The sequence below is a fragment of the Acomys minous genome (genome assembly GCF_964271855.1).
Source record: "Acomys minous genome assembly, chromosome: 11".
NCBI lineage: Eukaryota > Metazoa > Chordata > Mammalia > Rodentia > Muridae > Acomys > Acomys minous.
The window spans coordinates 97590596-97615146 of NC_140492.1; the positions used below are offsets into that span (position 1 = coordinate 97590596).

Here is a 24551-nt window from a genome sequence, read left to right on the forward strand (position 1 = left end):
CTGTTTAAATGTAAAGTATGTAACACTAAGGCGGTTTGAAAGTGCTGATATTTTATACATCATGGTGATGTGAGAGTAATTCTCACTGGCAACTCATCTTAGGAAATAGGACCACCTTCCAAGGACATTTAGAACACTGATACAGAGTAAATTTGTATAAAAAATTATCGGGCGGGGAAGGACAATTATTCGTGTCTATTCATTACCATCTTTACAACTCGGGTTTAAAAAAAAATGTCTACCTCTCCCATTTTAAAACATTTTCAGCTTGAAATCACAGTACTTTTCTCGTGGTGGCTGTATAAGGAGAGAAAAAGCTTTATCTATCGTCCACCTCAAGAAACTAGTTTTATATGAGAAACATACCTAGAGAGGTAAACTTAATTTTCTAAATAATTTCATTCGGTTTATACAGTAGTTTCGTGCTACACCGGCGCAGCTCGGTAAACCCGGCTGGTATCAAGCGGGCAGCGGTCCGCCCACACCCATCTGCCATGTTCCAGGGAAGCTGCAACCGTTCGACGGTGGGAATAAGCGGTGTCGCCAGGCTCTCGGGGCTCGACTGTCACCCCGGGGCTACAGCGAGGGGGACAGCGGTGTGACCGGGGCACGTCACCTACTGGAAGGGCCTCGCATCTAGCCATCCGCACTCACACGGGCCGCCGCCCCGCCGCGGGCAGTGACTGATCCCCAGGCTCGGGGTGGGGGTGCCGAAGCCGGCCCGAGGGCGTGCGGGGACGTGCGGGGGCGAAGCCCGGACCCCGGGGACCCCAGCTCGGGAAACCGCTGCCTTCCGCGCGCCGCCGGGCGCAGGCCCGCAGGCCCCAGGCCGCAGTCTTCCCAGCCCCGCCGCCGTTGCCAAGGCGACCGCCGCCGAAGATTTCCCGCGCCGGGCTCCGCCCCCCGGCCAATCGGACCGGCGCTCGCCCGAGCCTAGATTCTCTTTGTTCCGCAGCCATTTCAGGCCCCGGACGGGAGGCAGCGCCGCTTCGGCAGAAGGGCCCGAGCGCCGGAGGCCTCTGGGATGGTGTGGGACCGGGTAGGTGGCGTGAGGGGTGCGTGGCCGGGGCGGAAGCGGCCGAGCGGGCTCCCACCCGCCGCCGTCCCCGCAGCCGTGCCGAGGGCACTGCGCTCGGCTGCCCGCCCTCCGGGGGACCCGGCCCGGCCGTTTGGAGCTCGCCGGCGACGGCGCGGTTCTAAGCCCAACAGCTGCGGTCCCGGGCGACCTGGGGGGACCCGGACGGACGGGGCGGGCGGCGGCCCGGGGGTGGGAGGTCGGTCGTGGGTCGGGAGGGAGGCTGCTGGGGCGAGCAGGGGCGGTGTCTGTCGGGCCGCACCTTGCGAGGGCCCGAGGTCGCCGGTCTTTGTCCCGGAGCCTCGCACACACCCCAGTCTGTGCAGCCAGCTGATCCCGTCCCTCCCCCGCCCCCCCCCGCCGCCTCCCCCCCCTCCCCGCTTTTCCGTCCGACCCCCACCCCACCCCACCCCGAGGGTCAGCTGGCCTCGCGACGAGTTTACATCATTTTACTGTTTGTAACTATGGGTCTTGCGTAGGTTTGTGGGTTTTGCACGTCCTGCCTCTGTCCTGCCCGCACACGCCACGGGGAACGGCTGCCGAGGAACAGACCCGCCACCACACAATCAAACTGGTTTTTTTAGAAAGGCTTTCTTCCTCTTAGAGATGATCTCGCGGTGTTTTAATTTTTTTTTTTCTTTCTTAAATCACGTGGGTTATGCAGGGATTGTTTACAGTTTCACTTTGTTAGGCCAGTCGCAAATCTGCTGCTGTAACTGTAGAAAGGAAGTTGGAGGCTATCCACTAATTGGGGAGATTGTACTAAGAAGCTTAGTATGCCCTGCTCTAAAACAGCGGTGGCTTCAGTGAGTACGTAAGCAGTGCCTTTCCCCCTAAAGAAAAGACGCTTCTTAAATGCAAAATATTTAGTGAAGTCAGTATTTGGAACTGATTTGTCTTCAATACTCCCGTTCAGATGTGTTCATCTTTAGGATACCAGAAGTAGCTGCTGGGTTTTTAAGTCTCCCTGTCGACATATCACTTAGGAGTGGTAAGACCCTGTACCTAATGAGGTAGTGCAGGGTTTGGTATTTTGGGACAGGTAGTGGTTTCCACTGCCCCACTACCCTGCTTCTCAGTTGTTCTTGAGAATGGCTGTCCTAGGTGAAAAACTTGGGATGGCAAAAGAAAAATACTAGTTTTAGAGGTGGCAGATTTCTTTGAACATCCTTGATACTTGTAATGTGTGAGTAAATAGTGGTTTGGCAGTAGGGCGTTTTACTTGAGTCTGTGTAAGCCTGTTGCAGTATGAACGCTTCTTTTTCCTCTACTGAAAAGGGGCCTCTGCCTTCCATTAGCCCTGTTGTGCTTCCATCGTCACCCCGTCAGGAATTACTGAATTCCTCCCAGTGAAAGACCTATAAAAATATTTTTTGTACTTCTGCCTCCATTCCTAAAAGCCTTTTTGTCGTTACATAATATGAACAGAATAGACTGTTGGCTGAAAAAATATATTATCCTAGCTGTGACTGTTCCCAGTATCAATATTTGTTATAGTCATTGTTTCATGTCTGATTTTCCTTATTTATATAATGTTAAGGTGATGTGTGCATTCAGTTTCCTTAAAAACACAATGAATTGCTTTGAGATGTGAACATTGCTATGTTTAGAGGAATTTCTTGTGTGTGTTAACCATACTGGTAACTTTTTTTGTTTGTTTAATTTTTTAGGAAAAGAAATCAGGTTATAAGGAAGCCAAATCAGGTTACACATGAAGTAAATTTAAAAGCAGTATAAATGGAAGAGGGGAATGCAGCAGTAGTGGGTGGGGTTTGGTTTTCTTTGCAGCAGGGCTGTGGTGGAACGCACCTTTAATTCCCAGCTCTTGAGACAGGGAGGCAGAAGCAGGCAGATCTCTGTGAGTTCGAGGCCAGCCTGGTCTACAGAGGGAGTTCCAGGACAGCCAGGGCTACACAGAGAAACCCTGTCACCAAAAGACAAAACAAAACAAAAAGGAAGAAAAGAATGGTATATGGGTGACAGACTTGCCTCTCTCCCAATGCCCCTACCCGCCCCACACACACTCCCCAAACTTGCAGAGAAAGCTGAACTAGAGTCTAACTGATGATGTTTTTAGAGTCATGGCGGGTGATGCCCCTTCAAAAAAAGAAGAGTTGGAGTGAAATTTCTCAGAAGATGGGGTCCTACTCGGCTAGGGTTCGTTAGTAAGGATCTGGCAGGTTAGAGAGAGCGTGAATTCACGTTGGACATATGTTTGTGAAAGTGGGTGGCTTGTGGTTAAGAAGGTAGATGCTAGGGAAGAGAGGTTCTAAAAGCAGGTTTCATTGGGTGGTCCTGAGACCCCTGTGCTCAGCAGTGTTCTTGGAAGTGCTAACAGGAGGTATAGTCAGGCTGTTACCTTTCAAGCATGTCCGTGCTCAAATGAAACATTAAAACTGGAGCTAAGGATGGAGCTTTGTCTTGGAATTTTGATTTGTTTTGGGTTTTTTGTTTTTTGTTTTGTTGTTGTTGTTATTATTGTTGTTTTTTCAGATAAGGGCTCTCAACTTGGCTGGCCTGGAACTTACCTTGTGGACCAGGCTGACCTCAAACCCATAGAGACCCAGGGCCACCACCACCAGCACCAGCACCTTCCCCACTCCAGGTGCTGGGTTAAAAGCATGCCCCACCCCATGTGGCTATCTTGGAATTTTTCTGAGATAAAAATCCATACAAGAATGATGACCACATGGTCTCTCCAAAAGACAGTCAGTGACAACGGGGCTTATTTGAAGTCAGTACTAAGAGCACACAGCTTTTGCTGTGAAGACTGTCCAGTGTGAATCCCAGGTGCCACTCTAGTGGCTTACTTTAGGACCCGAGGTAGAGCTGCCTTGTGAGGGATGGACAGTCGCAGGCGAGCCCTCTGTAATTGTCAGTGTACCCTGAAGCAAGTTACTGTGTCTCAGTTTCATGTCTGATTGTTCTGAGAACGAGACGAGCTTCTACAATGAGCACTCAGAACCAGGCCTGCGTGTAGTGAGCGCTGCACAGGTCACTGCTGTTCTCATGTTTGTCCTTATGGGGTTGGTTGTTTTAGAATCATAAGAAATAAAGTTGACATTTCAGGACTGTATAGTCATTTCTATAAGCCCTTTGGTGTTACTTATCTATCTACCTATTTATCACAGTTGAGATTTTATTACATAAGTAATTTTCTGCTTTAAAAAACTGGTATAGGCATTTTCTGAAGCTTTTTTAATTTGCTTTTTTATGACTATGTAATGTTTGTGTGACTTTCTCCTAATTAAAGAATTTCTAAAATTATAGTTATATTAAAAACACTGCAACGAGTTGGGCAGTGGTGGCACACACCTTTAATCCCAGCACTTGGGGAGCAGAGGCAGGTGGATTTCTGTGAGTTCGAGGCCAGCCTGGTCTATTAAGTGAGTCTAGGACAGTCAAGGCTACACAAGGAGACCCTGTCTTGAAAAACCAAAACAACAACAGAAAAACCCACTGCAATGACTATCTTTGTACGTAAAACACTTAACTGCATTTTAGATGTTTCCTTCTGATGCTGGGCATCATTCTGAGTTCTGGCTTCATATTGCCTGGCTGCTTTTGCTTGAGGAAGGCAAGTTTTTTTTTCATGGTGGTGGTTTGAGATCGGGATCCTCTGTGTAGCCCTGGCTATCCCTGAATGTTCTACGTAGATGAGGCTGGCTTCAAACTCACAGAGAAGGGCCTGCCTCTGTCTTCTGAGTGCTGGGATGAACGCTGTGGGCCACTATGCCGTGCGCCGGGTAGTGTTTTGGTTTTATTACTGTTGCTGATTGAACTCATGGCCTCATGCAGGCTACACATGTTGAGAAGGGACTCACTAAATTACAGAGTCTGGCCTTCAACTCACTCTAATCCAGGCAGCCCTTAAACTACTTAGCATATGCTTACAAGCCTCTGCTGTTAGGCATTTTTTTTTAATTTATTTATTTTATTTTATTTTTATTTTTTGGCGAGACAAGGTCTCTCTGTATAGCCTTGGCTGTCCTGGACTCACTTTGTAGACCAACCTGGCCTCGAACTCACAGCGATCCACCTGCCTCTGCCTCCCGAGTGCTGGGATTAAAGGTGTGTGCCACTATGCCTTCTACCGTTAGACTTGCTGGTTTGTTTGTTTTAAGACAGTGCGTCCTTTGCTCAGGTTTAGCCTCAGGGTCTAGCCTTCTGCCTCTACCATCCCAGTGCTGAGGTAATAGATGTTCACTACCATGCTAGGCTTGCCTGAGGGAGTGTAGTAATGGTCCTGCAATAAACAGAAGCAGCATAACATTAATGTAGCTACTGATGGGCGATAAAGGGGAAGAGAGACAAACAGTCATCTCCTATGTATTATCTCTCGTACATAATTCTCATCATCATAGCCCTGTGTTATACTGGGAAATTATTTCCCTTTAATTGCTAGGAAAAGGTGGATATGCATTTTGTACAAGTACTAGGTGTAGAAGGCTGACTCTAAATTTAGGTCTGTCTAGACAAAAGATATTCCTTGTACATTCCTATGTAGTACATATTTTCAAAATGTTATATATGTAATGACCTATGAACTGTAAGCCACACTGTTAAAATAGTTGATCGGGTGTGGTAGTTCATGCCTTTAGTCCCAGCACTCGGGAGGCAGAGGCAGGCGGATCACTTTTAAGTTTGAGGCCAGCCTGGTCTACAAAGTGAGTCTAGGACAGCCAAGAGTACACAGAGAAACCCTGTCTAGAAAAACCAAAAAATTAAATAAAGAAAATAAAATCGTTGAGTTGGAAGTAACAAATAGGTAAGTTACAAAATTAAACCAGACAGAGCTTAACATTCCACATTTTAGAAAATGAAAAAAAAAAAAAAGCTTTACCTGGATGAAATATACTTGGATATATATTTCTTATGCATATATTTCATGTGGATATAATATTTCATGTACATATATATATATATATGTGGATTCTAAAATGAATACAGCAAGCAAATTTGGGCTCAGCATTCTTAGTAATGCTCTCAAACAAATGGGAAAGGGGAAAACCAAAGAAACCACAAATTTGATTAAATTTGGTGACTAAGAGATGTTTAAAGGCCCATTAAGTAATTGAATTGGAAAAATACACTTGATGAAGCCCATTACTGTTGAAAGTCTTAATGGAAAAATAAGCCAAAATGACTAGAGCTGTTTAACAGGAAAAGAATAGGAGATTTTATGCTGAAAATAAGAGGAAAGAGAACCCCACATACAAGCCCTTGAGTTGCATCTTTACAGCTGACTAAAACATTAGTAAGATAGTGACATTTCATCCCCTTTGTTCTAGGTGCACAGATCACTCCCACGGGAAGTACTTACCTCAGAAAGGACACACACACGCGTTCCTTCTATCACTTTTGTCTTTACTAGCAAAAGAAATTATAAAAGAGAAATAATTGACTACAAATGCTTAGTAATAGATGGTGCCAACCAAACCGGAAAAAGTGAACAGAAGTGTACAGAGCCACTATCACTTGTGTTTCCACTAGGAGCTAATGTTTCTGGAAAACAGCTGAGCTGAGGAGACGGTTCGGTGAGTCAGGGGCCTGCCACCAAAGTGTGAGGACCTGAGCTGGGGTCCCAGAACACAGGGAGGCCTGGAATCCCTTCTCCACAGAGACAGGAGCACAGGAGACTGTCCAGGAGTCTTTGGGTTAGCTAGCCTAATGTACTCAGCCGTGAACAAGGGTGTCCTCTGAGCCTCACACAAACACCCCAGTATTTAAAAAGAAGAAAAAAATATTTAATAAGCTGTTTTTGACTAGGACATAGGAGAACACACGTTTCGAAAAGTCAATACAATAAGCTCTTAGAAGTAGGCTCTCTCAGCAGGAAAAGACTGCATTGCTCAGTTCAGGACTGCTGTGGTCTGTAGTCTGGTGAGCTATGTAAGCAGAGGAGTGCTGTGAGCACGGTTACATGCCAGTAATACCGTGTCACTGAGTAGGCAAGAGGTGGTCTTACTGTGTTCTTGGAGCACTATACAGGCCAAGGGTCTACATGGTATAGAGTCAGGTTCATACCTTTTCTTTCTTTTCTTTTCTTTTTTTTTTTTTTTTTTTGAGACAGGGTTTTTCTATGTAGCCCTAGCTGTCCTGGACTCACTTTGTAGACCAGGCTGGCCTGGAACTCACAGGGATCCACCTGCCTCTGCCTCCTGAGTGCTGGGATTACAGGTGTGCGCCACCACTGCCCAGCTTCAGCCTAGGTGTTTTCAAGTAAAGCCATTTTTGTTTGTTTGTTTGTTATAGTAGCTTCCATTTTTTAACAGGACGGTGAGTAACTGTGGAGCCTCCGGGTTCCTTGCTGCCCTTCGTTGCCTGCATATCATTCATAAAATATGTAACGTGTCTGATACAGTCTCATCCCCCACCCATCTCCCTGTTTAACCCTTTTTACCCTGTATTGTGCCCCCAGGAAGTTACTATCCATCTACCTTAAAAAAAAAAAAAAAAAAGGTTTTAGCATATTTTTATTTTTTTAAAGGGTTATTTATTTTAGTGCATGTGCGTGAGTGTTTTGCTTGCATGTATGTATGTGCACTGTGCAAGCCTGGAGCCGAGGAAATCAGAAGAGAACCCCGGATCCCCTAGAACGGGAGTTACAGATCATTGTGAGTGACCATGTGGGTGCTGAAATTGGGTCCAACAAGTGCTCTTAATCACGGAGCCATCTTTCCACCTCCCTCGTAACATAACTCTTGTTAAAATTTTTTTCTTAAAGTTTAAAGTTTTATGTATATGAGCATTTTCCCTGTATGTGTGTATGTGCACCACGTGCCAGCCTGGTACCAAGGAAGGTCAGGAAGCGCTTCCAAATCCTCTGAGACTAGAATAGCAGAAGAGTGTAAACTGCCGTGTGGGTGCTGGGAATTGAACCCGGATCCTCTGCAGGAGCAAGTACTCTTAGGTGCTGTGACAAGTCTCCAGCCCCCAATATATTCATAAATGTTCCTGTCTTTCCTTTTCCCCACCGATATCTCCTCCTACCACCCACCTACTTTCTCCCTGTTGTTTGGGGTTCTCTTTGTACCTCAGAATCCTACTTCCTGCCTCTCATGTGCCACCATGCCTGGTCCTCCTTTCTTGCCTTGCTGGGAACCTGGCTTGCTTTGTTTGTTTCGTTGGTTGGTTTTTCAAGACAGGGTTTCTCTGTGTAGTCCTGGCTGTCCTGGACTCACTTTGTAGACCAGGCTGGCCTCGAACTCACAGTGATTCGCGAGTGCTGGGATTAAAGGCGTGTGCCACCACTGGCTGGAACCTGGCTTTTTTATTGTACAGTTGTGGCTGAGTAAGTTGGTTGGGTTTTCCATAATTTTTCCTAGAAGAGAGAACAAACATCTTGAAGTCTCTTTCCTGCTTGTAGGCTGTCCATCCCCATCCTTAGCCGTGGTTAGCTCACAGAGCCCACATACCTGTTTCTAGTACCACCTGTTCTTGTAGACTGAAGTCAACAAAAGCGGAATGGCTTGTTTTAACACCCTGGAGTCTCTTCTGGAATAATTTCTTTACCTACATAAGACCAGGCAGTTTGCACTTCTGTAGTTATTACTCCATGTTGTTGTGTCCTGGCTTTGCCCCCTGCCCGCCTCTGGCCCCAGTGGACTAGCCAATGCCTAGTTCTGCCTCCCTGCCACTTGCTGTCTTGTTTTCACTCTGTTTTACATGGCGTTTGCTCAGCTTAAAATCTTTGCATCTCTTTTCTTGTTCTGTTCTTGTTTCTGTTGTTTGGTAGAACCAGGGTCCTTGTTAAATCCAGTTCTCCGTGTGGCTGTGTGGACATCATGTGCAGCCACACAGCCTCACTAGACCACAGCTCTCAGGTCCTGCCTGGTGCCTGGCGTTCCTCCTCCATTTCCTGTCTGCTACTAAATGACTATTTCATGATTTTGTTTTGTTTTGTTTTGTTTTACCACCCCCACTTCGAGCTTTGTACTCTCCTAAGAAAACTGCAGTAATGTGAAGAGAATTTCCACAGACCCTGCGGCTGCCCCAGAAACCTGCAAGCACCTGTGTTAGCATGTCTTGTCTTCCTGCCTGTGACCTTAGAGTCCCCATTCCTGTTGTCCAGTTGGGTACTAGATCTATCTTCTTTCAACTGCTTTAGAACATTGCTTTAGTTTTTTTCCTGTGTTATGTTTGTTGTTGTTTTTTGAGACAGGGTTTCTCTGTGTAATAGCCCTGGCTATTCCGGAACTCTCTTTGTAGACCAGGCTGGCCTCGAACTCCCAGAGATCCACCTGTCTCTGCCTCCCGAATGCCGGGCTACCACACCCAGGCCTGTTTTTCTCCTGGGTTAAGTAAGTCTCAAACCCTGGGACAAGTGGCTGAGGGGCCTATTTAACATTATCAGAGCAGACCTGGCCTCCAGGCTCCCAGCAGCCCTCAGTCCCAGCCTGTCCAGCCGCTCTGGTTACCTGCCCCCTTTGTCCCTTTACCCTCTTGGCTGCTACATCTGCTTCCCCTCTCTCCTCTCTTCTCCTCACATGACTCAAGGTCATGTCCACTCTGGACTCTCCCAGATGTGTCTGCCTCTGGCTATGCTCTCCTTTTTTTATCAACAATGAACTTTGTCCTCCACCATACCTAGGAGCAGTGATAGCCTGTCCTTTTTATTTTATTTTATTTATTTATTAATTTATTTATTTATTGTTTTTTGGGACAGGGTTTGCCTGTGTAGTCTTGGTTGTCCTGGACTCCCCTTTGCAGACCAGGCTGGCCTGGAATTCATACAGAGCAGCTTGCCTCTGCCTTCCCGAGTGCTGGGATTACAGGCATGCTGACCATATATAAATATCTTATCAAATCCTTTTCAGCAGAGACATTTCAGTTCTATTAAAATTCCTAGAGAATCCTCTTCAAGCCCTCGCCTCTTACTCCTCTGCAGACAAGACGCGTCTGTACTGTTAGTTAGCTTCCCTGTGCCACCTCCCCCAAGACAGGGTTTCTCTGTGTAGTCCTGGCTGTCCTGGACTCACTTTGTAGACCAGACTGTCCTCAAACTCACAGTGATCCACCTGTCTCTGCCTTCCTGAGTGCTGGTATCAAAGGTGTCTGCCACCTCACCTTACTTTTTTTCCCCATTCATCTTATAGCATATATATTGTTCTTTTTTTGGAGACACAGTTTCACCATGTAGTTCCCTAACTAGCTCAGAACTCACTGTGTAGAACAGGTTGACCCTGAACTCACAGAGATATGCCTGCCTCTGCCTCCCAACTGCTGATATTAAAAAATATATACCTTATATGTCTGACTCCTTTTGATCACATGGACTTCCCAATCCTCAGATGGGGAGAGACTACTACTATTTTTAGGTTAGTGAGTTCCCGATATTTTGTTACAGCAGCCTGTACATACTGAAACATTCCTAACTGATGCTCACAGGAAAGCAAAGCCTTACCCTGACCTGTGAAGTTCTACCTGATCTGCTCAACCAGCTCATTTTCCTTTGCCATAGGCCCTCGTTCCTACAGCCCTCTTTCCCGCCTTGCTGTCTCTACCATCTGCAGTGTCCGTAGCCTCTCAAATGCCTGGTTGGCTCCGTGACTTCGCTTCCAAGTGTTTGTTCTGATCCTACTTTCTAAGGGCTTATAAAACAGAGCGTGCAAGGCATCTGTGGCCTGTAGAGCCTGAAGTTTCTTTGTCTTCTTTGGTGTTGGCAGCAGTGCTGAGTTTTACTGTTTTCTTTTGGTATGCTGTAAAGTGCACCCAGGGTCTGGCACTCGGTCGGTAAGGTCCGTCACAGAGTCCCAGCGCTTTCTAATTCCTCTGTTCCTTGTTTGTCTCAGTCCACGAGCTCTACTTTCACTCCGTGTGCAATGACTAGGGAAGCCAGGGCACATTGCGAATGGTTTGTTAGGAGGCAGAAATCAAATGTTGTTTCCACATATTTAGATGCACAGAAAAGAGCTCTCCGCAGATGACACAAAAGCACGTCCAGAGCACTTCTGGGAAGGGAACCAGAATTACAAGACATGGTTGGATTTCATACCGTTTTCTTTTCTTAACAACAAACGGTCATATTAATTTTTCATTCCAGGCTTTTTAAATGAAGTATAAGGGGAATGATGAAATAGATACTTTAAAAAAAAAAAAGAAGAAGAAGCAGTGAGAAGGAATAGATCAGTAGGGTGGAGAGGGAGACAGGAGGACGTTGGACGCTGCCTTTCTAAAATGGCAGAGTGATCAGAAATCTGATCCAGGGAAGGAGGAGCCAGTGTGAAAATTCTGGGAGAGAGATGGCAAAAGTAAAGGCTGGTGGTGGAGACAGTTGAGCATAGCCAGGGAACCACCAGAAAGTAGATGTGACAGAAACACGGTGAGCAAGCGAGAGAGTACCGCACTTGGAGAAGCACGGGCCCAGGTGCGATAGCACCGTGCAGGCTGGGATAGGACTATACGCGCCATTCCAGGCTAATTACAGGGCTCACCAGGCCATCTTTGCGGCTTTATTTCAAGCAGCTGGCTTGTAAGGGAACAAAACAGAGGTCTAGAAATTGCTGTACAAGGTCGTGTTCTTAGAAAGCGTGGTGTCTGCACTTCCCTGAACTGAGCGGTCTGATTCAGGTCACATTTGAAGGTATATTTGGACAGCACTGCGGGTATTTTAGATGTGGACAAACAGAAAATCGAGGATGACCTTTTAATAATTTGATCTGAACAACTGGGTGAAAACCAGTGATCTTTAGTGTTAACAGGCAGGGGCTGGGGGCAGGTTTGAGTGTGTTGGAGAGGGGGATCAAGAGTTCTTTTTCAGTGCTAGTTTGGAGTGGTAGGTCTTGTAAGTAGGTTGCAAGTTCCAAGTCATCAGAGCTATAATAAGACTATCCAAAAAAACAGGAGAGCTCTCTGTTTCACCCACCTGAATATGAGACGGCCATCTAGCAGAAAAATGGATGTGTCTTATGTTGGGTATCTGCGTCTAGGATTCAGGGTCCTGTTCAGAAATTACAGACATGGAGAAAAGAAGAGGGCGTAAAATGTTTAGGGGTAGTGAGTCTTCAAAGGAGACGTACAGTGACCCATAAGGTCAAATGGAAACCATGGCCAAGGGAGAAGTGGTCTCCCTGTTCAGCGCTGTGCTGGCAGTGAGGCCAGGAAGCCCCAAGGTTTGGCAGCAAGGAACTCCGCCTCTGTGGAGAGGAGGAAGACGACTGTGAGTGGTCACCCTGGAGCGTCTCTGCAAACAGGGCCATAGAGAACCCTGAGCGGGGGCAGGAGGGGCAGTCTTTTGTGGTCCTTAGATATTGTATGAAGGACTTTTAAATGCACAGCAGAGTTTGCTGCTTATTTCAGTAGTATCCTGTGTGGGGATCAGGAGCAGGGGTGGGGAAGGGAGGGGCAGGGCAGGGGATGAGTGGTGACAGAGCCCACACAGAATCCCGGAAACCTGGCTCGGGAAACCAGACTCAGGTGTAGATCTAACTTTATCATCAGTGTGTAAGCCTTTAAAAGGTTGAAGTAGGGTGTGTGTGGCGTCTAAAGAGATGATGGCTTAGTGGTTAAGAGCACTGGCTGCTCTTCCAGAGGTCCTGAGTTCAATTCCCAGCAACCACATGGTGGCTCACAACCATCTGAAATGGAATACGATTCCTCTGGTGTGCATGAAAAACAGAGCACTGATATACATAAGTAAACCTTTTTTTTTAAAGCGGGGGGGGGGGGGAGGGTGGGGGGCGGCAAAGGGCCAATCAGACCACCCCACCAATAGCACCAATAGCAGTCAATCAAGTTGGTGTAGCTATGAGGAAACATGGAGGGCGTGGCACAGGCCTTTAATCCCAGCACTTGGGAGGCAGAGGCAGGCAGATCTGTGAGTTCAAGGCCAGCCTGGTCTACAAAGTGAGTCCAGGACAGTCAAGACTACATAGAGATCTGCCTGCCTCTGCCTCCCAAGTGCTGGGATTACAGGCATTTGCCACCGCCGCCTGGCTTGCTGCTTTCTTAAATTAAAAAAAATTTTTTTCAATGTTCTATGAACTTTTTTTTTGCCAAGTACGACGTTAGCTCTTTCAGTGTAGCATAGGCCACAATTTGTTATTTGAAGATGAGCCCATTTAGTGTCCTGTAATGCATCACTATGTAAGTTTTCTTTAGATATTTGTAGTTATTATTTTTAATCGGTTGTACTTACTGTTACAGAAGTCTTAAACCATTGTAAAATTAGAGGCTTTCTTTTCTGAGTAGTTTTTGTTTTGTTTTTGGCTTTCACATTTTAGGATTTTGTCTAGTTCTGGCCCTATTGTTTGAGTTATTTGTTGTTTTCCTTCATGGCATTTTCACATTATGTACCAGTGTCCTGAAAACTTAGAGAATTACTGGAAGACGTGCACAATGTTATTTTCTTTGAAATTCAGTAAGATTGTAGTGTTGGCTCTTAAGTTTTGAGGAGCGATGCTGCTTCTCTGTGACTTTCCTTGTGTTTCAGATTTAAGTCAGTCTGAACAGTAATCACTTCCTGTGAGGACACTGTTAAAATAGGTTCCACACAGAGTTAGAATGATTGTCACAGTGAGCTTCTGGTAAGTTCTGTTCTCTAAGGAAAAATCGTTTCTGTCCTCTGATACTTGGGGCAGCCCCTCTCTGTGGCCAGGACTCCGGAACCGTAACCAGAAAAGATATAATCCCAGCAGCTTGCAGAAGCTGAACCAGTGTTTGCTTTTTGTTTTTTCATTCCTAAAGGAGGTGCTTTATTTTATGTGTATGAGTGTTTTGCATGCATGTGTGCCTGGTGCCTGTAGAGGTCAGAAGAAGGTGCCATGCCTCAAGAACTGCACTTAGGATGCTTGTGAGGTACACGGTGGTGGAAACTAGGAATCAAAACCCAGGTCCTCTGCGAGAGCAACAGTGGACTTGTCAAATGTGATAACTTTCAATTTTTTTGCCTATATTTAGACTATATTTTATGCTTTTTTGCCTTTTAATCAGTTTTATGTTGTCTTTTAAAAATTATTTTTAATTTTCATTCTTTTTTTTTTCTGTCTGAATGTCTTACATGTGTACCATGTGCGTGCCTGGTGTTGGTGGAGGGCGGAAGAGGGCGTCGGCCTCTGCAGCTGGGCTCACACTCATGGCTGTGAGCAGCCGTTTGAGTGCTGGGACTCAAGCCCTGGTCCTTGTTCTCGGTGGCTGGCAGCTCTCCAGCTCCACTAAGGTGTCTTAACGCAGTTTCTAAATTGGTGTTTTTCTTGCATGTATATCCTCTCTGAGGAGGGAGTTGAATGCCCTGAGCTGGAGTTACAGACAGTTGTGAGCTGCCATGTGGGTGCTGGGAATTGAACCAGCCGGCTGGTCTCAGCTGCCGAGCCATCTCTCCAGCCCCGCTTAACACATTTTCAAAGTGTAATTTAAGCTCCGTGATTTAAATCACAGCTTTGAATGGCCACATTGTATTAAGAACTAGATTTCTGAGGGTGGGGTTGTTGGGTGGCCTCTGTGCCCTTGCTCCGTATGCTTCCAACAACCACACTGCGGGAAGATCAATGTTCTCATTACAAGCATTATAAACCCACAGTATTGAAAAGTTTTAAGGAGAAATAAATACTTTATGACACCAACACTTGGATAATCTGCTTTTTGTTGTTTCTATCTAGTCCTTTTCATTTAGTTACTTTTTCTTTTTTCTTTCTTTTTTGTTGTTGTTTTTGGTTTGTTTTTGAGACAGGGTTTCTCTGTGTAGCTTTGGCTGTCCTAGACTCCCTTTGTAGACCAGGCTGGCCTGGAACTCAGAGAGATCCACCTGCCTCTGCCTCCTGAGTGCTGGGATTACAGGTCTGCGCCACCAAGTCCAGCTTAATTTTCTTTTTCTGTCTGTCTCACCTTCTCCCTTCCTTCCCCTCCCACCTCTGTGTGTGTAATGCCAGAGTTTTTCTTGTGACTTTTTTTTTTTTCAAGACAGGCTTTCTCTGTGTAGCCTTGACTGTCCTGGACTCACTTTGTAGACCAGGCTGGCCTCACGCTCACAATAATCTGTCTGCCTCTGTCTCTGAGTGCTGGGATTAAAGGCATGCACCACCACGCCTGGTTTTCCTGTGATTTAAAAAAAAAAAAATGTATTTTTGCTCTAAATTAGTTTTCCAGATAAAGTTATTTAATTAATATTGCCATGAGAACATCTCAGCTCATACAACTATGGTTATGTAGACTTATGGTTATGTAGACTCTGGGTAGATGGTTGTGAGCCACCATGTGGCTGCTGGGAACTGAACTCAGGACCTCTGGAAGAGCAGTCAGTGCTCTTAACCTCTGAGCCACCTCTCCAGCCCTTCTTTTTACTTCTTAGGCACAAACACTTTTCATGTCATTACAGAAATTAGTACCTATTTGATGGCTGTGCTGTAGCTCATCAGTTATATGTTATGCTACGTACCCATAGGTTAACTGAGAGCAGGAGTAATCCTGGAGTGAAATAAACCTAAGTTAACCCTATTCTGTATTTAATACCCTCAGAATACAGACTCAGAATAATAACCACGAGGGGAGAGAGAGTAAGGATGTCTAAGGCGCATACGCATTGAGTTTATTTCTGGCAGGTCATGGTAGTTTTATCCTACCATGGCTATCATAGATTTACCACACCCCTGGCTCCCTAGGACTTTACTGGGAAGCTATTTCAGTGCTGCACAAAGATAAAGTTATTTATGTATTTCTCTTATGAGACCATCAGTTTGTAGTGATACACCGTTCTGAAGTCCTTTTCACATGTCACATAAACCCTGTGTTTGTGTACGAACTTACACATGGTGCTACCCCAGGAAATGCAGGGGTGTGAAGGATCTTGGGAAACATCATAGCAGGGAGAAGTGCCACTGTCCCACATGGCTAACATGACATAAAGCGAATGTGGTGAGGTTGCCCTTCCTCAGAATGGGCATGGGAGGTAGCCACGGAGAGGATATCCCAGTCAGTGACGTGCGTGTCTTCAGAGGGCTTTGTGATCTTAGCCATAATGGCGTATGCGCCATGCCAGCCCCGTGGAGGCGAGGGCGGGAGGAGCCCTAGCTGACCTGGCAAGTTCTAGGTCATTGAGAGTCTGTTTTTAAAAAAATATACAACAAAGGTGGATGGTTCATGAGGAATGTGTGCTGGCCTAGGTCTTCGTGTGTACTTGCAAACATGCATTACACAGACATGAAAGTCCACATACCCTCACTCACACATGCACACAAAAGGAGGGAAGAAAAGTGGATAACAAGAATTTAATAAAAGGGGTGCATGTCTTTTTGTTTTGTTTTTTGAGACAGGGTTTCTCTGTGTGGCCTTGGCTGTCCTAGATTTGGCTTATTAGACCAGGCTGGCCTCGAACTCACAGAGGTCCTCCTGCCTCTGCCTTCTGAGTGTTGCGATTATAGGCATGCGCCACTGCGCCCGGCTAAGGGTGCATGTCTTTATTGGCTGATACTGTTCTCCTACTCAGTTTCCTTTCTACCTTCTGGATTGATTCATACCCATTGTCTCTTAGAGACTTTGATGTTCACTTTGACTGGAGTGGAAGCTAAGGAAATGCATTCCCAAAATGCTGAGGATCCATCTTCATCCCAGCTCTACAGTTCCCAGAGACCTGCAAGTGTTCAGATGAAGCAGGGACATTTGGGGAAATTTGTTGCTCATATTGTTATATAATCATAGTATAGAATTACTTGATAGATATTTGAATAGTTTGATATTTGATATCTTTTTTGGCTAAGCTTCTTTCTTCTTCTCCTCCTCCTTGTTTTTTGTTTTTTGTGATTTAAAACAGTCCCCATGTAGTCTCCTAGCTTGCAATGTAGACCAGGTTGGCTTTCAACTCAGAGATCCACCTGTCTCTGCGTCCAGTGTGCTGGCATTAAAGACGCCACCACGCCCAGCTCTGGCCAGACTTTTTTCAGGCAAAGGTGAGGTCCATTGAAGTCATTCATGGATTAGAATTACAAAACAATCTGGAAGCTAGGCAGTGCACATGACCTTGTTTAGCACTTCCCCGGTTCTGCTTAGAATTTCTGATCTCTATAAGTTTGTGATGGGTGTGGCTGGCTGCCTGCCTGCCCACTTGCCTGCCTGCCAGTGGTGACCTTTTAGCTTAAGCTTTTAGAACTGGCAAAAGTCTCCCCAAAAGGCAAGTCAATAGAGCTCATCTTTTCATACTAGGATTCATCACAGGGAAGGTCAATTGTGTTTATGGGCTATGAGCTACCAGTCCTTAGGGAAGGGCCCTGGCTTTCCCTGGGGTGTTTTATCAGATGCCAGTGTACCAGGCAAGCATGGAGGTAGGTAGAGGGTTTCATTAAGCTAGATGCTCTGTTTTTAAAGTCAGAAATAAAATTCATTCTCTTAATCTGTAATTTTGATTTCTGAATCTAATTTTTTAAAAATAAAACAATTGGCTAGCTGCTCTCTAGTACTCTTCAGATTCTTCATTGTTAAGAGTTCTTCAGTCCGCCTACCTGTGATGTCATTGCTTACCTGCCATGGGGGTGTGGCCCTGCCCAGGGCTATATAAAAGGACAGTCCTAGCTCTCCCCTCTTACTTTCTCTCCTCTCTCTTTTTCTCTCATTTACTTTCTCTACACTCTATTCCTCTCTCTCTCTCTCTCTCTCTCTCTCTCTCTCTCTGAGGTACCCCTGCCCCTTTTCCTTCTGCCCGCATGCTCATTTAATAAACTCCTCTACAACATAATACCTGAAGCTTGTATCTTTAATCGTAACACTCATGGTTAAAGCAGCTGTTACTCTGTAACTACAGTTACAGTTTAGTTGATGAGCTCTGGTTCTGCGGGATAAAGGAGAGAGTCAGAGTCCCTGGCTGTTAATTAGCCTCCGCTTGTGAAAGAAGTGTCGGGAGGTTTATGACTTTTGTATTTTCTCTAGGCTTCATTATTCTTGTTACATTAAAAGGAAAGCAGGCTATCTAGCGCTGTTCATGGTTCCAAGTCGTGCTCAATGACCTTAGCCAAAGTTGGGCGAACTCTCCATGCCCTAGCTACGGTAGGTTGTGTGAGGTTTTCTGCTCTCCTCCACCCCGTTCAGGTGTGCTCCAAGTCAGTCTAAGAGCAATTAGGAGAAAATGTCTTCAGAGAATGGAAGAAAGAGGGAAAATAGTCAACAAAACCAAAAACTTTTTTTTTTCCAAACCAAGTATTTAGGTAGGGATGCAAAGTATTGGCACGTCATAAAAATGGAGTTGAATCACTGCATTACAGTGATGGACGCCTGTGCATTTTACTTTGTCAAATTAATGATGATAAGGTGTTGAATATAAATTTTTGTTTGGTTTTGTTTTTTAGTTTTCCAAGACACGGTTTCCCTGGCTGTTCTGGACTTGGTTTATAGACCAGGCTAGCCTTGAACTCACAAGAGATCTGCCTGCCTCTGCCTCCCCGAATGCTGGGATCAAAGGTGTGCACCACCACACCTGACTTATTTTTTTTTAAAGATTTATTAATTATACAATATTCTGCGCACATGTGCACCTCCTGGCCACAAGAAGGCACCAGATCTCATTACAGGTGGTTGTGAACCACCATGGGGTTGCTGGCAGTTGAACTCAGGACCTTTGGGAGAGTAAACAGTGCTCTTAACTTCTGAGCCATCTCTCTAAGCCTCCCTCCTCAAGAAAAAAGAAAAAAAAGAGCAGATTTATAGACTATATAGTATTGCTTTTTAATATTATAACTTATAGTTATGTGGTAGCATCTTTCATTTGACATTTCCTGCAGTTTCTCCAATTTTTTTTTTTTTTTAAGTTTTTTTGAGACAAGGCTTCTCTGTGTAACAGTCCTGGCTATCCTGGACTTGCTTTTGTAGACCAGGCTGGCCTTGAACTCACAGTGATCACCTGCCTCTGCCTCCTGAGTGCAGTTTGACTGTCTTTAAGGCTTTCTTGTGACATATTTTATCTCACTCTGAGGACTGTGCAGATTACCATCAACCAAATGCTGTGTTTTCTCTTATATAATATTTTGCAGGCTTATTAAATTCATATTTAATATTCACCACTTGATTTCCCTGTCTTCTGTTTGCTTCTCATATTCCTCTAACATTTTTTTCAGGTTTTCTGGTCCTAAAGTATCACCTGCCCAGGCTGTTCATGCCACTGAAATAAAATACTTTAAGCTGGGTAGATCCCTTCCTGGATTTGCTGTGTCTTCACCTGGGTATAGCATGTGGCCAAATAAGAGTGGAAGGACCAACGTTCCACCTCACCCCTTCTCAAAGGACGTTTTTTCACCTTCCAGAGACCCCACTTTTTACTGTCCTCTGGAAAATGTGTTTCAGTGTGACATGCAAACCACAGCGACATCCGTCCCTCTATTGAAATGACAGGCTGCACAGCCCATTTTTATTGAATGTTCTTTATATACACAGCTAGCGCATATATTCTTCATTCTGCTGTAGTCTGATGGTGCACACTGCTGGAGGTGACTCTGTTTGCTAACGGTTTTAACGGGGAGGGTAGTGTGACGGAGTGAACACTGGTGGCACTTTATGTCACCAGCTAATCTTTGCCTTGGCTCCATGTTACAGATACTAAACTGTTGCTCAGAAAAATAGCTGAAAGAGTAAAATCAAGATAACTGGGATTGTGCTTGACAGCTGTAAGGGGTACAGGACAGTATTCAGCCTAGACACCAAAACTGTCAAAATTGAATTCGGGGCTGAGCTGGGACGGCTCAGCAAGCAGCTAACCGCACTCGCTGCTCTCACAGAGGACCTGGCTTCAGCTCCCAGACCCACAGGGGCCTCATACGTCTATCTCCAGTTTCAGGGCATTTGACACCCTCTTATGATCTCCCTGGGCTCCAGGCACTCATGTGGTGTGTGTACAAAGGTAAAAACACTGTATACAAACAATTTAAAATGTAAACAAACAAACAAAAAAACTTTAGAAATAATTTTCCATGCTGTGTTTTTCTTCTGTGCCTGTCCTGTAGCTGAGCGGTTACTGAGCTGTGCCCCTGTTACGTGTGAAAAGTGGAAGATTAGGTAAACACCACTGCTAATTGCATTTCTAACTGCTCATTACCATTTTTACTCTAGAAACTGCTCTGACCATTTTCTAATCTAGTCCTTGAGAGTGATGTGCTCCTTTTTCTGTTTTCCTTGAAATGCTAAGATGCAGAATCAATCAATACATTGTACATGAGGGTAGTTTGGTATGTACGTGAGAAATAACAGGGCTGTTTCAGTTAGAACTTAGAGCAGTCTCACAGCGAGATGGCGTGCTTGTCATCACAGTGGTGTGCAGGCGTCGTCCCCTTGTGCTGTACAGTTGCTTTCTTATAAATCAGCTTGATTTCCTATTGACTGTACTAGCGCGGCTCACTTTATAAAGACGTACAACAGAGTCTAAAGTGCTGGGCCATTCCTTTTATTGAGTTAACAATTTATTTTATTTATTTATTTATTTATTTATTTTGGTTTTTCGAGACAGGGTTTCTCTGTGTAGCCTTGGCTATCCTGAACTCACTTTGTAGACCAGGCTGGCCTCAAACTATCAGTGATCCGCCTGCCTCTGCCTCCTGAGTGCTGGGATTAAAGGCGTGCGCCACCACGCCCGGCAAGTTAACAATTTTAGCTGTTTCCCAGGAAGGATATTTGGCTGTTTTCATCCTCCTCCTAGTGTCCCAGTTCCTTACATTCAGTAGGAGCAGCAGCTTGCCTGATGCTGCCGTGTTACTAATCACACAGCACCAGTGCTCTCCTGAAGCACAGCAATCCTGTGAGACAAGGTGTACACTAGTTCTCGTCACAGCCCCCGCCGTTCACCCATGCCAGCATTGACAGCAATGAGCTCAAAATCAAACAGTTTTTATCCTTTGTGTTTACATAATTATCTGTGAACCGAAGCAGTTTAGAGTAGTAAAAACATTGGGGCCAAAGTAAGAATACATTCATTCTAGCTCAATTCTTTGTTAATGTTTATTTTTACTTCTGTGCATGAGTGTTTTGACTGCATGTGCATATGTGCATGACGTGTGCCTTAAAGTCCAGAAGAGGGCGCTGGAGCCCCTGAAGTTAACAGTTCTGAGCCTCCATGTGGCTTCTGGCTACCAAACCCCAATCTTCAGCAAGAGCATAAGTGCTCTTGACTGCTGAGTCTCTCTCTAGCCTCCCAGCTCCCTTCACCTGAGTGGCTAAGTGACTTTTAGTGAGTTAGTTAACATCACTAAAACTAGCTCTTCAAGTGGGAGTTTTGAAAATAAAATACCAAAGCATTTAAAAATTATTAAATGCTTTATTAAAACCTCTTGGCAATGGCCAACCAATGTGCTGAAATAAAATTTATAATCATGGGGCTGGAGTGATGGCTCAAAGGTCTGCACTTCCAGAGGTCCTGAGTTCAAGTCCCGGCAAACACACACTGGATCATAACCATCTATGATGAAATTTGGTGCCCTCTTCTGGTCTGCAGGTAAATGTGCAGGCAGAACATAGCATACATAATAAAATCTTTAAAAAAAATTTTTTTATAAGCATGTTGTAATAGTTAGAGGAGACTTTAAAAGAGTTTTCCCTTAAATCCGTGTCCCAGAAATGAAAAGCACTGCAGTAAGCAGCAGCACTAATACACTTTAGACACATAGCCCCGTGATGCTGCCATGGATGTGTAGCCTACTGATGGAGGCGCTGTACTGTGCACGGGCCTGGGAGCTCACTGGTTTACTTCAGTGTGGGCACAGCAGCATAAAGGTTGGTGTGGTTTACAGGATGTCAAGGTAGCCCAGCTCATGCCTGTAATCCCAGCACTCAGGAGGCAGAGGCAGGCAGATCGCTGTGAGTTTGAGGCCAGCCTGGTCTACAAAGTAAGTCCAGGACAGTCAAGGCTACATTGAGAAACCCTGTCTCAAAAAAACAAAAAAACAAAAACAACACAAAAAAAACCCCCGAAGTCAAGGGCCATACTTTTTTGTTTGTTTGTTTGTATTTTGAGACAGGGTTTCTCTGTGTAGCCCTGGCTATGATGGAACTCGCTTTGTAGACCAGTCTGGCCTTCAACTCACAGAGATCCATCTGCCTCTGCCTCTGCCTCTGCCTCTGCCTCTGCCTCTGCCTCTGCCTCTGCCTCTCCCTCTCCCTCCCAGAGTGCTACCGAACCCAGCTCAAGGGCTATAATCTTACTTTTGTTTGTTGTACTTAAGTTTATTGGAAATCAGTACTCTTGTTCTTCCCAGATTGAGCTCTCCTGTGGTTCCCTTTCTGCTGTTGGGCTTATGTGTGACTCCTTACCCAGTCTCTGGCCCCATTAAGTGACAGAGCCTCTGGCCTGCCATTGCTGTGAAGTACAAATGACTTCTTAGCATTTACTCTCTCCGTCTGGCTCTCTTCTGTGTCTGTGTGTCTAGGTATGTCCACAAAAGTACAGGGGCCCCGGAGCCCAGGAGGCACGGGCTCCCTGAGCTGGAGTTACGCGTGCTTCTGAGCTCCTCTAACTGCAGGAATAGTGTCCACTGCTGACCAGCGCCGTTTCCAGCTCTGTAGTAAGATTACTAAGTAACTTTGAACACTTATGTTCTTTATTAGTTTGGTTTTGTTTTTCCAAGACAAGGTTTCTCTCTGTAACAGCCCTAGCTGTCCTGGAACTCACTTTGTAGACCAGGCTGGCCTCGAACTCACAGGGATGTGCCTGCCTCTGCCTCCCCGAGTGCTGGGATTACAGGCATGCACCACCACTCAAGCAAATAGAATGTTCTTAATTTTGATTTTCATCATATTCGCCAGCTAAGTCTACATTCTGCTCCTCACTTCGTGTGTGGTTTTTCAGTTGAGAAGTTGCTCGCTAAAGTAAGAAGCAGTAGTGCTGCCGGGAGCAGGTACAGTGCGTTAGTAGACGGCGCCTCATCAAGTCGCAAGTCTCTGGTGATTATAACATGTGCTTGGAGTTTGGGAACCAGTCGCGTACGTAAGTTGCTTCCAGACTCAGGGAGGTGGAGACCCACTGTGATGACTGAATTTGTTATAGAACCCAACAAGGAGTTGCTGTTCTGCAAGCGGCAAGTGTTACCAAAAGTTAGCTATAGAGAGACACCAGTCCTGTCAACCTGATGTTTTGATTAGAGGTGAAAAGGTTAAACTCTAAAAAACTGGGGCCAATGCAGTAGCTCTTTTGGCAAAGACCATAAAAACATGTTAGAGCTCCAACACCTATATTAAAAAAACAGAAACTGTCAAAAAATCAGGCATGATGGTCCATGCTAATAACCCAGCCCTGGGGAGACAGAGGGAGACAGCCTAGTCTAGTAGTAGCGAGTGCTAGGCCAGTGAGAGATCCTAACACCTGAGGAATGACACTTGAGTGAGGCTTCTGGCCTACACACACACGCACGCACACGCGCACACACACACACACACACACACACACACACACACACGTGCGCGCCTCACCCCAACCCCCACCCCAAGGAACAAGAGGGTGGCTGAGTTCTTGGTGATACATACGATAGGGAAAAAGAAGTGTAGGCGAGAGGGTTCATTGTTTACCCACTGGTTCCGTGAACACTTGTCACATGGATGGAGTGACAGGCAGGGGTAGGGTAGGGCGAGAGTGGGTTGGCCAGGCAGACCTGGGTTGCAATCCTGGCTTTTTGTTTATGCTGCCTATGACTCAGCTCCGTACAGATTTGGGGGTCATCCACTGGTGTTGAATAGCCCCTCGGCCACATGTAAGCTCAACACAGAATCTGCGTAACTGTTCCCCACGTCTGTCTACTGTAGTGCATCGATATCTGACTCATCGCACTGGGTGAGTGTTGACTAAGCTGACATCTAAGAAGTGCCTGGTTATAGATTGGGTGGAGTTTTGGGGTCAAGCCCTTATCAGTCAGTCCTAAGGTAACACACATTGCAACGTTGGTACATATGCTTTTACATTTGAGTAGCATAGTTGTCAAAGGTCTTCCTGCATGCTAAGAATATATTTATTTAACATTTCCTTGATTCATGTTCTGTTATCTCTGTTGTCTATCGTACAGCCCTTCGGCAGCAGTAAGTTCATAATGCTGGAAAATTGAAAACTTTATATATTTTTTTCAGGTGACTAATTGAACCACTTTACCCTAAGCAGACAACCAATCGTGAGGGTTTTAAGATCAGGTGTCTATTTCTCGGTGGCACAGAGCTTGCCTGGGGCGTCTGAAGCCTCAGCTTCAGCCTCTCCCCCTTCCAACACTGCTGTCTTTAGTGCCAAGCAGTCTAATTGCGCCGACTTCCTGAACCACGTGAGGTTCAAGTCTTAGTTTTGCTCCACACAAAATGCCCCACACCCACACCCCCATCTCACCCAAAGGATGTTCGTCTCTCAACTCAGAGGGAAAAACAGATGCTTTTTTTTTTTTCCCAGTGAAAAATCAAAGAGACATTTGCTATGGAAGTCTGTCTCAAGTTTCTATTCTGCAAATGATTCAGCACAATTCTTACACTTTGCTTATTAAATAAAAGTAATACATGACATGTATGTACAACAAGGGGGCTCAGTGAAAACTTAGAATGTTTT

General features: G+C 45.5%; 1 protein-coding gene across 1 annotated transcript in view; it reads left to right on the forward strand.

Annotated features, from left to right (window-relative positions):
• Positions 1–884: 884 nt before the first annotated feature.
• Positions 885–24551, forward strand: part of TNPO1 (transportin 1) — a 78358-nt gene continuing 54691 nt past the window's right edge. The window contains exon 1 of the mRNA XM_084802680.1: positions 885–1039. Within this exon, the coding sequence (XP_084658806.1) occupies positions 1025–1039 (15 nt within the window). The 5' untranslated portion in view covers positions 885–1024. The remainder of the gene's footprint in view (positions 1040–24551) is intronic.